This window comes from Lissotriton vulgaris, chromosome 5 (genome assembly GCF_964263255.1).
Source record: "Lissotriton vulgaris chromosome 5, aLisVul1.2, whole genome shotgun sequence".
NCBI lineage: Eukaryota > Metazoa > Chordata > Amphibia > Caudata > Salamandridae > Lissotriton > Lissotriton vulgaris.
The window spans coordinates 1504226791-1504244680 of NC_141693.1; the positions used below are offsets into that span (position 1 = coordinate 1504226791).

A 17890-nucleotide genomic window follows, 5' to 3' on the forward strand; every position below is an offset into this window, starting at 1 on the left:
GAGGAGCGGGGAGATGGATGGGGGTTCTCCTGCAAGGAGAATAGAGCAGAGTGGGGGTCCTACAGAATGGAGAGTGCAGCTCGGGTGGCAAGTGAAGAGACAGGCGCTTTCGAGGAGGGGGGTGAGGAGGGGTGCTTCTGCTATGATGGGGAGCAGGGACAATAAAACACGGAAATCAGAGAACCGCAAATATAAACCCACAGCAGTAGTTTTTGATTTAATTAAATTATAGCAGCAAACATTTAAACGCACAATGCCACCAAACATAATGTAAAGCTCCCCGTAAAATATATTCTGCGTGCATTTTAAATACAGCCAATACAAGAAACTATATGTGGCTAAAACAACCAAGTAAGAGGATGTGGTGTAACATATAGAGCTCTCGACTTTGAGACCAGTGGCGACTGGCACAGATCGGGGGAGGGCGGTGGGGACAGGGGCTAAAAAAAAAAAATACTTTCTTGCAGCGTCTTGCCGCACTCTCCACCATCGTCGCCGGAACAGGAGCACAGAGCAGCACTCAGGCTCCCCTGAGCCAATCATAACGCCGCAATGTAGCATTGTGATTGGTCTGAGCACCGTGGTTCGGCGCTCAAATGGTGACTGAGGGCCTGGGCATGTTCTGCATGCAGGCTCTAATGCAGCCTGTGTGGAAAACATGCAAAGTGTGTATGGCTGTTTGGCCGGCCCTAAATTGGTCGGCCAAACATTCATGAGCTCCATGGGAGGGCAAACCACTCCTCCTCGCCCCTGCTCCTCCAGCAGACCAGCCCTGCCCACAACACTGCTGCAGCAAGGACAAAATAAAATTATAATAACTTAGTGTTATCATTTTATTTTTCTTGTATCCCAAACTGCCTTTATCTATACTGCTTTCATAGAAGTGGGGCGACACTCTTCTGCCTCAGCGGAGGACCAACACTTTTTGAAACTGAGGAACCAGGTTCAAGTCTCGGTGGTGGCTCGCTCTGTGCCAACAAAAAACATGCCCATTTGAACCATTACAATGAAACAATGGCGAAACTGAACACAATTATAAATCCTTTACGAATGCTGATCATACTACGGCAATGGTTGAACTCCCTCCCAGTGCATGCATCTGGGGAGAACTTGTAGAGGAACAAAAGCCCCAGCGAGTGACAAGGAGAGAACGGAAAGAAAAAGTAGTGTGCGAAAACTAAAACATATGGCCAACAGTGCAAGGATACATGTAGCAGAGGAGGTCTCCAGGGCGGAACCAAACAGTCAAAAGGGAGGACAAATGTATACTATTCACCAACTAAAACAAAGAAATTTCTAAAGCGAAATGAAAGAACCAATGGTAAGCACTGGGCGTGTTCAAAGCCCACAGACTGAGTACCACATGTCTCGAAGACAGCAAATGCACTGCCTAGATGACCCCTAAAACACTGTTTTATTGCTAAGAAATTAGAAGAAACAGAGGCTTATTTTACGTTGTTTTGATCCCTTCACAGGAATGTGTGCATGAATTTTTTTAGAGCCTTCTGTTGCTCAGGAGTGTGACAATGAGATGCCTTTGACTACATGGTATGCGCCATTTCCAGATAATTATTATATGCATGAAAGAGAGGGGCAGGTTGCTCAAGACAGGCAAACTGTATTTTTGATCACGCTGGCCCTATGTGCTAGGTTGTTGGATCATTCAGCACTGCAGTCTATTACAATTTTAGCTTGTTCTTGTACATGATTGGCCGTTTTTGTGTCTTTTTTTGATATTCAATTTTATTGATTTTAAATGAACACATATGCAGCAATGAAAACACAGCCAGTTTATTGCACAGTGAGCAGTAAATAACAGTGACAGACAAAACGGGGGGAGTAAGCCTCCCACATACACGAGTCCGACTAGGAATAGCAAGTGACAATGTCCACAACCATGTCCACCGGGAAGCCTCCGTAAGTTCAGTCTTCTACCACCCCAACCCATTTAGCCCACACCCTTCAAAACTTTTTAGGGCAGCCGCGGGCAGCATACATGGGGCGCACCTGCGCTGCACACCAATCTACCCCCCTGTCCCAATGTGTCATGGAAGGGGCCAACGGGTCCATCCAAAGGGCTGCAATATCTTGTTCCCGTCAAGACCATCAGTAACTCCCAAGAGTATGTTCATAGGGTTCAGTTGGACCGCCCAGCCCAGGACCTCAGTAATATCAGAAGTCACTAGCTCCCAGTAATGAGTGATATTGGGACAGAGCCATACAATGTGATAAAATTCTGCTTGGGAGCAGTGACAGCTGGGACATGAAGCATCAGGCCGGAGCCCAGAGCGATGATGGTGCAGTGGCGTGAGGCAGCCCGCGTGTTTTCTTTTTGTTTCTTATCACACGAGATTATGTACACAGTCAGTTTTTGATTTCGCATCAAGTGAAGAACTGATCATTTTATAACAGTTTTTTTTTTAAAACAGATTTTATATTCTTATTGTATGCATGTCTTATGGTTTTATACCGGAAATAAACTTTGAGATAGTTACTGCTCACAGGAGGAGAATGAGGGCTGAAGTGGGGGGCAGAGCCTAGGAGTTGCAAAATCCATCCACGCTCACTCTTCTAGCATACTTTTCTAAGCTGTTACAGTGCCTCAGCACCTACTCTCTGCTACTGTCTGATGGCAGAACTTAGTATTCCTTAAACTGAAAGAGCTAAAGGTATAAGAATATATGAGCTATGGTATAGTACCAGACTATCAATTGTCAGAATATCGTCTGACTTAAATGTCGAGTCCTAAATATTGCTTACAAAAATATCGCTCCATTGGAATTAATTATAGAAAATCTACAATCAATGGGAGAATAGGTTTTTAAAAGATATTTAGGACATGATTTGCATGTCAGAGGATATTCTCTATAGTGATATTTTGACATTGCACCACACATTACTACAGTGAGCAACGTACTTTAGTCACTAGTCTGAGAATTCATGGTGACATAACCAAGGCCTGGTTTGTGATTGTGCAAGCACTTTTTTAGGTCTGCGCTAGCGTAGGCTGCGCTTGCGCAGTTTCTCTGGCGAGATTTTATGTTTTCTAGAGTAGGGAGGTAAACGAGCTAGCTCTTCTCCATTGGCTGGCTTCCTAAACGGCGGCCAGCCATTGGAGAAGAGCTTTGTCCGTCACTTTAAACCCCGTCCGTTTTTGAATTGAGGGGCGTGTTTTTTGCTGCGCTTTCTCTCCGTGACGTCTTCAGTAACTCAACAAAAAACACGCCCCCCAGTCTGAAATGGACGGGGCTTACCGACTCCTGCTGCTCGTCTGCCCGATGCTTGTTTGTAATAAAAGAAGCGGCATGACCGTGACGATAAGGCAAAACGCCGGTCTCCCTCCAGATTCTCTTTTTTTTAATATACCACAAACGCGGCCCGAAAGGCATTGGAGCGTTCTCCAGGGGAGAGGGTAGTTCGTCCGCAACGTCCACCATGCGGGGGGCCTCGGCAGCAGGAGCGGTCTCCAGCTTGCCTTGCGTTTCCACCAGGCGGGCCTGCGCGTCAGCCTCATGCCTCCTTGTGGCCAGATGCACCAGACCCCACAATCCCTGCGAGTACGCTGTCCCCCACTCCTCACTTGGCGCTGAAAGGCATTGGAGCGCTCTCTAGGGGAGAGGGCAGTTCGTCCACAACGTCCACCATCAGGGGGGTGGGGGGGGGATCTCGGCGGCAGGAGCGCTCTCCAGCTTGCCTTGCATTTCCGCAAGGGGGACCTGCGCGTGCCACAGCTCTCCCCCACAGTCAGCATCCTGCCTCCTCGTGTCCAGATGCTCCCGAGCTCACAATGCCTGCGAGTCCACTGTCCCCACTTCTCACTCGGCGGAGGTTTCAGCCCGTGCAGAGGGTGAGCGGCGTCCGTCGCGCTCTAGAGGGGACCTCCCAGATGTCAGGGCAGCAGTCCGACTCGTTGCTCCAGGCTCATCGGGAGGGATGATCGGCCGCCGCCATTTTGCATATGCGCAGGCCGGCTCCTCGCTCTTCGGAGTCCCCGCGTAGCACCGGGGGTCAGAAGGCGCCGGATCTTGCTCTCAGCAGTCCTCAACACCTATGGGCACAATCCTCGGTTGGGCACAGATCGGTGTCTAGCCGTTCCCGCCAACCCGATCAGTAGCATCCTGGGCATGCATATGCTCCTGGTGTCGTTGCCCGAGTCTGCACCGGTGGCGCCGTCTCCGGGGGCCCAGCTTGCAGTGGGTGCGCGAGTGAGGACGCACAGGGCTCGAGTATGGGGCTCCCGGGATTGAAGACATACCCCATGTGAGGCGAGCGTGCTGATGCTGAGTGCGCACACATCGTTTTGTGACTTGCAGGTGAGTGCTTCGATCACCCAGGTACCAGCGAGAATTGCAGCATGACGCATGAACTGCAGACTTATTGACAAACGCACATTGGGGAGGCAGATATTGATGCCTGGCGGCATGCCCTGGCCCCATGGAGCAGCCCCGCTGCAAGGGAACCTGCATGGGGGGATCACGGGGTGTTTTTACTCGCACTATCCAACAGTAAGGAAAGGAAGCTCGCCATGGTTACCTCCGGTCAATTGCAGCATTTATCGCTAAACGTTAGTATCATTCTTTCCCTGTTTATTTATGTTCAGACACCACTTGTTCTTGCCTCTGTTCCCTGGGCCGTTACTGGGCAGAGATGGGCGTGTGGCTGACCTAGACTGAGGGAAGCAACGGGTGAGGTCTGGGAGTTGGTGGGGGCCTCGAATAACCCATTTGTAAATAAGGAGACTCCGCTGGGTGAGGGTGTGTGTGTCTCTGTGGCTTTGTGTGTCTGTGTGGCTCTGTGTGTGTGTGTTTGTGTGTGTGCGGCTGTGTGTTTGTTTGTGGGGGGTGGCTCTGTGTGTGTGTGGCTCTGTGTGTGTTTGTGTGTGATTGTGGCTCTGAGTGTGTGTGTGGCTCTGTGTGTGTGTGTGGCTCTGTGTGTGTGTGGCTCTGTGTGTGTGTGTGGCTCTACATGTGTGTGGCTCTAAGTGTGTGTGGCTCTAAGTGTGTGTGGTTCTGTGTGTGTGACTCTGTGTGTGTGTTTGGCTCTCTGTGTATTTGGCTCTCTGTGTGTTTGGCTCTGTGTGTGTGTGTTTGGCCCTCTGTGTGTTGTTGGCTCTCTGTGTATGTCTGTATGTGTGGCTCTGTGTGTGTGCGGCTCTGTGTGTGTGTGCCTCTGTGTGTGTGTGTGTGTGTGTGTGTATGTGCCTCTGTGTGTGTGTGTGTGTGTGTGTGTGTGTGGCTCTGTGTGTGCGTGTGTTGGGCTCCCTGTGTTAGGCTCTGTGTGTGTTGGGCTCTGTGTGTGTTGGGTTCTGTGTGTGTGTGGCACTGTCTCTGTGTGTGGCTCTGTGTGTGTGTGGCTCTGTCTGTGTGTGTGTGGCTTTGTGGGTGTGTGGGTCTGTGTGTATGTGTGGCTCTGTGTGTGTGTGTGTGTGTGACTGTGTGTGTGTGGCTCTGTGTGTGTGGCTCTGTGTGTGGCTCTGTGTGTATGTGGCTCTGTGTGTATGTGTGGCTCTGTGTGTGTGTGTGGCTCTGTGTGTGTGTGTGGCTCTGTGTGTGTGTGTGTGGCTCTGTGTGTGTGTGTGTGTGGCTCTGTGTGTGTGTGGCTCTCTGTGTAGGTGTGTGTGGCTGTGTGTGTGGCTCTGTGTGTGTTGATGTGGGTGTGGTTGTGTGGGTCTGTGTGTGGCTCTGTGTGTGTGTGTGTGGCTCTGTGTGTGTGTGTGTGGCTCTGTGTGTGTGTGGCTATGTGTGTGTGTGGCTCTGTGTGTGTTGATGTGGCTCTGTGTGTGTGGATGGGGCTCTGTGTGTGTGGATGTGGCTCTCTGTGTGTGGCTCTGTGTGGGTGGGTGTGTGTGGCTCTGTGTGTGGCTCTGTGTGTGTGTTGGGGGGCGTGTGGCTCTGTGTGTGTGGGGGGGTGCAAATGCAATAGGTATCGCATTTGCAAGAGATTAAGTTATTGGCATTGTAAATGACAATGCCATTTATTTATATGTTTTAAAAACAAAATGAATGTCATGAGCAATACCAATATCTCTAACTTTAACAAAGACGAGACCATTGCAATGTAAATGCTTGTTATATAAATGGAGCCCAACAAAAGACAGAGCCACGGATTCTGAAGGACATATGACAAGAGAGGCTAAAAAGGGATTGTTCATCACTTTCAATGAGCATTTCGAACCAGTACTTACTGATCGTCTCTCCACAGGTGTGACAAGTCTCAGCGTGGGTGCTATCAAAACAAGCACAGCAGTAAGGGTGGCCCCCCTTCATCACATAGCGCTGGCCTCCCAGTGCGATACCACAGTCTGTGCAGCAGAAGTGCCCAAGGTGCCAATGCCAGCCTTCAGCCTCTGTAAGCTCCTTGGTGAAGATGAGCTGAAGGGCAAAAACAGCATAAAAAGGATGTCAATTAGGGCTCTAGAATGGCAACTCTCATAGCTAAAACCCTGGAGTGGGTCTCTCGTCGAAGGGCAAAATCAGTGCAAAGGGGATGTCAAAGTGAGTTGTCAGAGCAGGATCTGAGGGACATGAGCTCTAAGAGCTAACACGACACCAGGGTGAGGTTCTGAAATAGGAACTCTCAAAGCTGGTACTCTGATAGGCACTCTCACAGTGGGTCTCTGGGATGCGACTCTTAAAGCAGAGCTCTTAAATTTGGGGGTTGGGATGGGGCTCTTGTCAGACACTCTTAGAGCTGTGCGGATGTCCTTTGGTGGGGCCCTGGGACTAAGGTTCTCATAAATGGAGATCTGAAATAATGGCTCAAGATGGGAATTTTCTTGGCAGGAGTTTTAGGGCTGGGGTGGCTATATGGAGTATCCTTTGTGTTTAGGTTCCAGAGGTGGGGACACTAGGATTAGGGTGTCCGTTATGGGCTCTGGAATGGAGGCTCTCAGAACTGGACACTTGGGGAGTTAGTGACTGTGGTTTTCAGGCACTAAGGGGCTTATTTACAAGTCCCTTGTGCCGCAGGTGCATCACTTTCAACACAAGAAATATTGGTGGCGCAAGGAGCTTGCAAATAAGCACCTGAAATGGCAACTTCTGGAGTAGTGAGACTCTGGAGTAGTGAATTTTAGGATATGGCCTATCAAAGCGAGGCAATCTGAGGTCGGGGCACTAGGGTAAGGGATTTCAGTAAAACCTTCAAATTATATAGGGCTTTGGGGCGAGTGTGTTTTTTCTTGGGTAGGTTGCCTTTTAATGAGGTCTCTAACCAGAGTTACAGTGTATGTGCGTTTGTAGCGCTCACTGGTAATTTTCTTCTCCCCAGAAGTGTGTTGGTTCCTCTAGCCCCACATGGTCCCTAAGGTACACTCCAAGGGCCCAATTTATTCTTTGGCAGACACTCCATCAGGATGACGGAGTAAATTACTATGTCGCCCTGATGGAATAACTACCCGCCAATTTGAGAAATTATCTCCACGCTGGGGGTCATTTCTAAAGCATTGGTAGAACCGCTGTCACCTGGTTGCTGTCCATGTTTTCATAAGTTTGACGCAGGATTTTCTTTTTTAAATTAAAAAAAGCCTCCCTCGCCATAGAAGTCATCTCCCAAGGCATGGGGACATTTTTTGTCTTTTACTGTGCCTTACCTCCAGGCTTTGCATGGCAATGAAGGGCAGTAAAAGACGACTATATGTCCGCCCATCTATATTAGGTGGGAGGACATATCGCCAGTTCTCCGGCGGCCCTTACTCCATCAGGCTGTTAGTTTCTGTCATGGCCAAACTTTTCTAAGTAGTGTTCGCTGTTGTTAAACTATGAACCAGTCAACAATAAGAGAGAAGACCCCACATGTTCCAGGGAACAGGGTACTGCAGACAATGAGAAGTCAAAGGGCTATCCCTGGAAAAGGTAGAGACGGAAATAGTAGGTGCAAACAAAGACTTTATAGTCCAGTGTGTATCAATCGTACTATTGAATAACATCTTTCTCTTCAAAAAAGATCTTTACATCCAACGCAAAGGGACCAGTATGGGCGCAACTTGCGCACCGAGTCTGGCATGCATCTATGTGAGTATATTTGAGGAAAAGCATTTATACAATGACATTAGTCCCTTCTATGAGAATATCAGAAATTGGGTAAGGTTCATAGATGACATTTTTTTCATTTGGTCAGGACCCGAACAAGTTTTAAAAGAATTTTTAATTTGGATTAATTTAGGGGATGAAAATCTAAAGTTCACAGCCTCATACAGTAATAGAAAAGTGGATTTTTTAGACATTAGCATCAAGGCGGAAAATAATCTGTTAGCGGTAGAACTGTTTCAAAAGAAAACTGACCGTAATACGGTCTTACATTATAACAGTTACCAGGTCTTACATTATAACAGTTACCACCCCAAAAGTCAGAAAGATAACATTCCATTGGGAGAGTTTCTCCGACTAAGGAGGAATTGTACCTCCTTAGATGATTTTTACAAACACGCGGAAGCTACTAAACAAAAGTTTATGGATAGGGGATACCCAAAGAAACTCATTAATCACTCATTAAAAAGAGCCCGATATTACAATAGTGAAAGCTTGCTAGATAAAAAGGAGAAAGACGCAACCATGGACAAAATTGTCATGGTTAGCCAATTATCAGGGATTGCCAATCAGATAAAGAATGTTATTAATCATAATTGGAAAATCCTTAATGAAGGAATGGAAACCAAACTCCTTAGGCCACTGTATGCCTATAGAAAAAAAAAATCTACGGTCTACTCTGGTACACACCTTCAGAGAGGACGTTACAGAAGGAAAAAAAACCCTAACTGGCGCCAAGGCGGTAGGAAATCACAAGTTCGGCTCGTGTAGTGTCTGCGATTCATGCTTAGTGACAAAAGAAATATGCCTAAATGGAGTCAAACATAAGATAAACACCCTCAATAATTGTAGGAGCAAAAATTTGGTATACCTGATCCTATGCCCATGTGGCCAAGGCTACATAGGCGAAACAGGAAGAGAACTTAGGGTGAGAATAGGAGAACACAAATCAGCCATTAGACTGAATAAAGATAATGCCCCTCTGGTAAACCACTGGAAAGACAAGAAGCACAGTGAGACAGACATAAAATGGATAATACTTGAAAAAATCAAAGAACAGACAAGAATGAGCAATAGCATGAAAAGACGTAAACAACAAGAACAGTGGTACATAATACAATTCGATACCATTAAAAATGGGCTGAACACCAGAGAAGACTGGGATTCTTTGATCTAAAGAACGAGTATGAGTTTTGTATAACAGTATATGTAACTACCCATAGTAATACAAACCCTGTTTCGAATAACAATCTGTTTTTATTTTAACAACCTATTCAGTTGAGTTAGGCATACCTAGGACCCTTTATATACACAGGGTGAATATCCACATACTGCGTTTAAGACCTAAAGTATGAGGGATTATACCAAAATAGGATAGAGCGAAGTAATAGGGAACCCAAAGATATATAAAAAGATATGATGACACGAAGCATGAATATGATGAAATCTAGGAGTCAATGTGGTACCCTAACATAGAAATACGCAAAAGGGTAGGGTCCACAAGCTAATGAAACCAAGGTGCAACTTGAAGATATATCTCTAAACCTAACATCCTGAGGTGCACAAAATAATCTCTTGTAAATGGCCGCTGTATTCACGGACGATAAAACCTCGCTTTACCCATGCCCAAGTAGGATAATATACGGAAATGAAAACCAGTGCTATTTCGTGTGATCAGAAGGGTAGGTTTTTAAGAGGAATGTGTACTTCCGAATGATCTCCCCTCAAGATTAGACCTCAACATAATGATCAGCCAATTGTAAAATACACCACTTAGTAATGGCGACTACGCAAATGGGAGAAGGACACCTCCATTACGCATGCGCGGCTAGTGTCTGCAAATGCACGAGTGGGATAATATACGGAAATGAAAACCAGTGCAATTTCGTGTGATCGGAAGGGTAGGTTTTTAAGAGGATGATGTACTTCCGAATGATCTCCCCTCAGGATTAGCCCTCAACATAAGGATCCGCCAATTGTAAAATATACCACTCAGTAATGGCGACCACGTAAAAGGGAGAAGGACTCCTCCACTACGCATGCGCGGTTAGTGCCTGCATACGCAAAACCCAGCTGTGATCCATTAGCGGGAGGGGGATACGTATATATAAGAAAATGGAAATACGTCCCATTTAACAGAGAGAATACGAGACCGGACATACCCGTGGCTGCCCCTGTATCAAGATAAAAAAGGTAAGCAGGAGGGAATAGTAGCTCCGCTAAGCTGTGGGTTAATATTAGACATAGATATTGGGACAAATACAACAATACGGACGTATAAAGTGGGCGGTTATATGCGACCTAATACCTTAATATTGTAAGAATAAGCGCATGTAGAAGGGGTGCAAATGCCTAAATAGCTGAAAGAGGGGCACTAGTAAACGTAGGACATGTATAATTAATCTAAGGCATAGAGAAGGGGATAAATATAATAATATGGACCCTCGGAAAGGAGACTCAAATAAAACTCAATACCGTAACAACGAGTGCCTCGTGAAGGGGTTCACGCACCCATACAGCTTTAAGATGGGCTCGAACGAAAGTAGTAGGTTTATAATTAAAGTGTACAGTAATAGTGATGCAAGGCAAATGTGATTACTAGATCATAGGAAAAAGGGAAAATGATAAGAAAATGGTATTCGGCTAGCAGTAAGGAAAGATAAAATCGGCCATATAATAAATAAAAAACATGGAAAAGAAAGGGTCGGGATGTTATATAAACCAAAAACCAAAAAAAATAATAATAAAGTTGTTCTTTTGGGTAAATATAAAGATCAGGGCAGAACTAGTCGAATTTTAACCAATAGTATCATAATGAGAAAATCTGCAAAGTAAGGCAACATAAAAGAGTTGGACGAGGGTTCTGTTATAGGGTAAAACTACCACACGGAGAAGGCAAAAATGTAACTTGTTTTCCCCACAGATCCATTAGAGTACCCACAACCCACAATCCGTTATCAAGAGGCGAGTGGGGGCCAAGTAATAGAAGGAAAACCACAGGGAAGGGAACACCCTATGTAACTGAAGGTATGTACATGACTGATCAAACAGCTAGGGCATACAAAAACTTGAAATAGTGAATGATTCCTCAAAGATGTTTACCCGTATTACTCTTCATAGGGGTTCCACTGATGTAACATAACGAGGACACAACCCAGAAGTCCCACATCCGGAGTGTACCATATGATACAAAGGGCAACCGAACACCCGAAGAAACAACGTCCATCGGTAATATAAAACTACTATAACCTTGAAAATAACCCCCCCAAGCCAGATATTAACATATGAAAACCAGGAAATACGAGGTCTGATACCTAGTGATACATATTTCTGTATACCTTATCACCAGATCTATTAGAGGAACTATCCAACAGACCAAGTCCAGGGTCTGTTGTGTGAGGAAACTATCCAAAACTTAATACAGGAGATTCAGAACCCTGTCTTAAGGTCAGTATACCTGAGTGAGTGGTATGACTGAGAGAATAGATCTGGTCACTAACTACATAATAACGGAGGGAGTAGTAATCAAATCTATGTAATAAAACTCATGAAACCCAGAGAATAGGAGGTATCTGGTCAAATGATAAGTAATGTGATGAAGTCATTGGAATAAGCTGTGTAATATCATAAGTAAAATGTTTATCCGAATGCTGATATGCACCCAACGAATGGCTATAAACCTGTGTTTACATTGGCATTAGCTTAAGTAAGAAAATGATGTTTAACTACAAAAGTTATCATATACTGATTGATCCTTCTCTAATACACAGAAAGGATACCTGTCATAACCCCAAACGATTTTGAACTGTCCTGATGAAGATGTGACGATATCCAAGGGCTGATACACCGAAACGCGTCAACGCTTTTTCCCATAGAATTCAAGCCTAGGAGATTCTCGATATTTTGCACATTGTAATACGGGAAACCTGTATGAATTAATGCATAGGCTGGTGAATCTTACAATCCGTAGTAACAAGGTGTTTGTTTTAGAGTAGGGGTTTCATTCTAGAAAAAATCTGTCTTTTTTCCCAAATAATTTTCTCTGTGAACAATGATAGGATTATGTTGATAATTTAGAAACTGTATTCTCTTTTCTTGTTTGATACACTGTATAAATATAAGCTGTTGGTCCTGGGGGACTTCAACTTATGGCAGGGGGGTCCACTGGACGGGGAGCTCCGAACGGGTTACCCAGTCGACCCCAGCCGACTGACTCTGCTCTCATACTAGGAGCAATCGGTCTGGGAGCTCCGGTTGTCCTGCCCAGTTGACCCCAGACGGGTGCCCCTGGCCCTGGTCTGGGAGCTCCGGACAGTTCACCCAGTCGACCCCAGCCGAGCGTCCCAGTTCTTAGCTTTGGAGCTCAGGACATTTCTTCCAGTCGACCCCAACTAAAACTTTTTCCCTGTCCCTCCTTCGAGGAATTCTGCAGCTTGGCACATTCGGTGTCCTCTGGCTCTCCGCTTGACCCACTGCCTCCCAAATTTTGGAAGGTTTTCCATGCGGAACTTTTTCAGCCTTTGTATACCATCTGCCTCCAGTCCCTGGAGTTGGCATCTGTCCCCGAGTGCTGGAAGCTAGCAGTAGTGTCACCTCTGCTCAAGAAGCCAACGCTGGACCCGGCCTGTCTCTCCAACTATAGGCCAATCTCCTTGCTCCCTTTTCCTATTAAGATCATGGAAAAATGGGTGACCCGCTCGCTCTCAGGCTTCCTGGAGAACATCGGGTGGTTCGATGAGGCACAGTTTGGCTTCCGCCCCGGGCACGGGACGGAGTCTGCGCTGGTAACCGTATTAGACAACCTTCGTTCGCGGGTCGACAGCAGTCGGGCAGCCTTTTTAGTGCTGCTCAACATGTCGGCCGCGTTCGATACGGTCTGCCATCGGACCCTTATCAAGAGACTTGAGGAGTGTGGGGTCACAGAGGGTGCTAGAGACTGGCTGGTATCCTATCTTGGCAGTCGGCAACAGTTGGTCTCGCTCCCTCCATTTCGCTCTGAGCCAAGGAAAGTAGGGCAGGGGGTCCCACAGGCTCAGCCATCAGCCCTATACTTTTTAATCTGTACCTCCGCCCTTTGGTCCAGCTTATAAAATCTTTTGGTGTCTCTGCTTTTAATTATGCCGACGACACCCAGCTGGTCTTTTCCTTGGAAGGAAACAATGCGGTCCCGCTGGAGACATTTCATCGCTGTATGGCAGCCACAGCGGACTGGCTACGGGCAAACTCCTTACAATTTAACAGCTCAAAGACGGAGGTGCTCTATTGTTCCACAGACCGGATCCCGCGGGTTCTTCCAGAGAACTTTTGGCCTGCCACCTTTCCTGAGCCAGTGTCGGCGGCGGAATCTGCTCGCAACTTGGGGGTGATCTTCGGCCCAAGTCTACAGCTTGACATGCACGTCAACAAAACCACTTCTACGTGCATGATGCTGTTACGCATGTTGCGTAAAGTTCTGCCCCTTCTCCCTGCTCAAGCTAGGCCGGAAGTAGTCCGCGGTACCATACTAAGTCGTTTAGACTATTGTAATGCGCTACTTCTAGAGGCCCCAAAAAACCTGTTGGGGAAGCTACAACAGGTGCAGAATATGGCCGCCAAGTTGGCTCTCTCCCGCCCTAGGTCTAGCTCTTCTACTCTAGCTTTAGGAGAGCTACACTGGCTCCCGGTACATCTGAGAGTGCTGTATAAAGCCGCGTGCTTGGTGTTTAAGGCAGTACATCAACAGGGCCCAGCACCTTTGCAGAACATGTTTGCCTGGTACTCTGCTCCGCAGCCCCTCCGTTCTTCTTCGGCGCATCTGCTGGTAGTCCCGAGGTTTCAGAGAGTCAGGATGGGTGGCCGCTCATTTAGTGTTGCAGCGGCCAAACTTTGGAACTCCCTACCACTCTCCTTGAGAAGCCACAGGGACTACTTTCCGTTCAGGAAAGCGTTAAAAACGCATTTGTTCCCTAAAAGTGTTTGAGCAACGAAGAGTGCAACCGTTCAAGTTCAAAGCGCCAGGATGCCCTTTGGGTGACAGGACTGCGCTTTACAAATACACAAAATAAATAAATAAATAAATAAATAACTTCTTTTTAACTCATTGTACAATATGAAATGTTTTTACTTTACATGTTTTCAGTATTATCGAATTGATTTCACACTGAATTTTTAATTTATATGTTTTTTAATAAAAAGACTGCAAACGGTATAAACTAGTTTGTAACCAGTGACTTGAATAACATTTGTAGTACATATTGTGAGTGAGTGAGATAGCTTTCCGTCATACTACCTTTTCCAGGGATAGCCCTTTTACTTCTCCTTAAACTATGAACCACCAGCATATAAATTAATTGGGCAGGCCATTATATTGACGACGGGGTATGCTTATCGCCAATAAATAAAGCAGGCACTTTATTTTGCTTACCTGGTCACATGATGCACAACGTGGTCTGAATAGCTCTGCATGGTGGCGACCACAGTAGATCTGTCCATGGTGGTGAAAGTAGATGAGGTCGAAGAGTGGCTCCTCACAGGTGCAGCAGACGAAGCATGAGGGGTGCCAGCTGGACTGGCCCTCCAGCCCACCTGCCAGAACTGCCAGTGCACCACTAGGGATCCTTCGGCCACACTACAAGAAACAGAAAGGCTGTTAGGATTTGGATCTACTGCCAGATCAGCGACTATATGCCTAATAGGTTACATCCTCTCATTGGATGCTCAGATCATTTCTGCCATCTGAACAGAGGCTGCGTAGCGGATCTACGCAGAAACCATTGCTCCTTAACCACAAGACACGCGGGGTGAGAATGCAGAGAGGAACTTGGAGACCTGGGTGGCAATGTTAGATTTGATAGAGGGGCAGCAGGTGGTACATAATCAGTCCTTGCAAGGACCTCAGATGGTTCCTACCAGTATAACAATCCCTTACAGAGATCAGGCACAAACAGGACGGATGCTGATACCAATTGGAGGGAGGGACGGAACTACCTCTACCCCCCTTCACTCGCTAGATGTGAGGGAGAGGAACAGTGATGACTACCATGACTGACGGTTGTGATCAAGATGATATGTGTTCCTATTGCTTTGTTGCCGACACAGGATTGCAAACTTGATGCCCCTAAACCATGATCAATGCTTATGATACTGTACGACACTGGACTGCTGCATTGAGCCATTGTTTCTTGTTTACTGTTGTTTAAAATAAAATGACAAATAAAGTTTAAAAAATACCACAAGTCATAACACGCCAAAAAGGAATACAATTTATTCAAAATCTAGGATTATAGCTAGAGCATGAACACACCAACAGAATGTTACTACTGCTCAGTCTTAGGTTTCTTCTTCTCCCAAGACTCACAGCATTGGTGGAGAAGTGGGGAGTTTATATTAACCTGAGTGGATATGCAAATAATCTAATATACCCCTCCCTGCTGTGGCCTCTTCCGAATATCCCTTTTGTCGCTTTCTAAACTATGTTCTGCTTCCATTTATAGTCATCTACTTCCCAGTCAGACACATACTAACCTTCTCTGAAGAGTCAAATTTGCTTCTGTTTTTCCAACTCCGGAAACCCTAATGATGATCTTTCTCTTTTTATGCTTATTTCTATTTACACACCCTCAAGATAAAAGCAGGGACCTAACCGCCCCAAATAAATGTATTCTTGGTTTGCCAGTTAGGTCTGGGAGCCCTGAGTCAGATCTGCTATGTCTGTGTTTGCTTTTATCATCATTCTGATTTCACTAAGAGGTTTTAACTATAATGTTTTCGACCAGGAACATATTTATATATGGCAGGCAGTGTGGCGGAGGACTTTACATCAGCCACCTTGTCTTTACTCCACCCACATTTGAGATGTCCGCTGGTCTCGCGGACATCTCGATACATTGGCAGGAACCGATATCGTGGAAGTTCCTGTTAATGTAGGAAAAGTCTGATGGATGGCTCCGTCAAACATGATGGCTGGCCGTCAAACTTTTCCAGGGGTTTGTTTTTCAAAAACAAACTCCTAAAGTGGGAAATTGTATTTGAAAAATAAATAAAACTAATGATCCCCACACCATGGGAATTATTTCCCATGGTGTAAGGGGAATTTTCGTGCATCAGACTGCAGACGAACATAGAGGAGGACGTGGAGCTTGTGGGCAAGTACAATTTATTTTATTTTGTTTTTTAGGAATGTGTAATGCATGGAAGTAGTGATCAGGTTAGTGTTTATGTTTTTTAGCGGTATTAGGTGGAGAAGTTGTTTTTATTTGGGCTTTTGGAGGGAAGGGTTGTTGTTGTTGACTTTTGAAGGGAGGCGTTTTTTCAAATAGGTTTTTTATGAAAGCGATGGGGCACTTCGCTCAACCTACCATTTTCTAAGTCTACCATCCCCCCCTGCTCTCACCTACTATCAGTGTATCTATTTGCAAATGAACCCAATGATACCCTGAAACCTGCAAAGCTTTTTCAAAGTCACCTAGTAAGGATCACAGCCATGTTTTCTTCCACCATAAACTCTTAGTTTATTCTACTTTGGCAACTGGACCACCCCCAAATGAGAACAAAACGCCTAGAAATACACAACCATTTCTTTCACTCTACTAACCTTACAGTCAGATGCTCAGGTTTGCTAAAAAGAACATTTCTGCTCATTTCCTAAAATCCAATCACCTTTCCTCCACTATGAATAGATCATTGATACATCCTCCACCAAATCTGTCATGTTCTTCCAATGTAGCTACTAAGGGGGTTACATTATGCTTTGCTTCCAAATCCCAGCTGGGTTATGCCTTATTTTCACCAGCTTTCTCCTTGGTTAGGGCCTCAGCTAAGGTGTCCCAACGTGCCTCAACCAGTCTTCCAGTCCTTCGCTCCAATGTCTAATCAGGTATGTCATGCCGATCCTATGACACCATTGCTACTTTACTTATTCATTATGTCTACCATATCCTACTGTTATCTACCCTCAGTAACATTGACAGTTTCCCCTAAATCCCATTTCATGAAACATCTGCTGACTTTTCATTTTCCTCTAATTATCTAGTGATAGTGCCTGTGCAATCTTAGAAAAGAACTGTTAATTCACACTTTTTATATTATCTACATTCCTCTAACTTGTGACTAGGATGTTTAAGTGAAATTGCACTCCTTGCTGTCTCCAGTTTTACCTATCCTCTGTGTTGGCACTTTTTGATTTTCATGTTGCCTTTGATACTGTTAATCACCCCACTCTTCTGTATTATTTTCTGGTTCAATCCCAGAGGGTCCTCCTCTTTGTCTGGCTGCTTTTTCAAAGGTTCGTGGAAACCATCTCTTTCACTTTCTACCTCATAATCTCACACTCAAAATGTATCTACATGCTCTATCATTTTTATTTTTTTTATTTTATAGAGTTTTATATGGCGCAAGCTTGACCTGAATCGGGTATCAGAGCGCTTTACATAGCACCAGTTGTGTTACATAAGGACACATTCATTTTTGTTAGGCAAGAGGAGATTAAGTGATTTTGCCCAGAATCACAGGATGTTCAGCGTCATTGCCGAGACTCGAAACCAGTTCCCCAGATTCGAGGTCGACCGCCCTAGCCGTTAGGCCAACTCCTCTCCCATCTCTCTCTTCTATCATGTCGTCCTTTGGGTTTCATTCTCATTTTAAAAGAAAATATACACATCTATTTTTAACTTTCGTCCTTCACTGATTAATTGCACACATGCATTCTGCCTCTCTACCTCTATGTTGGGTGGAAAATAACTGCTCCTGTCGTTACCCATCTGCTAGTCTTTCTCAACCGTCCTCCAATTTATTTATTTCATCCTAAATTTTTCCCACAGTAGCATGTTATAAAAGTGTTATTTTCAACTTTTCACTATTGTTATAAACTTGCATCTTTTACACGC

At 45.5% G+C, this 17890-nt stretch overlaps 1 protein-coding gene across 1 annotated transcript in view; it reads right to left on the bottom strand.

Annotated features, from left to right (window-relative positions):
- The window catches only part of PRICKLE4 (prickle planar cell polarity protein 4), a 180256-nt gene that overhangs the window by 36840 nt on the left and 125526 nt on the right, over positions 1–17890 (bottom strand). The window contains exons 5-6 of the mRNA XM_086923529.1: positions 14431–14634; positions 6185–6371 (exon numbers count right to left, since the gene is read on the bottom strand). Coding sequence (XP_086779655.1) covers positions 6185–6371; positions 14431–14634 — 391 coding nt within the window. The remainder of the gene's footprint in view (positions 1–6184; positions 6372–14430; positions 14635–17890) is intronic.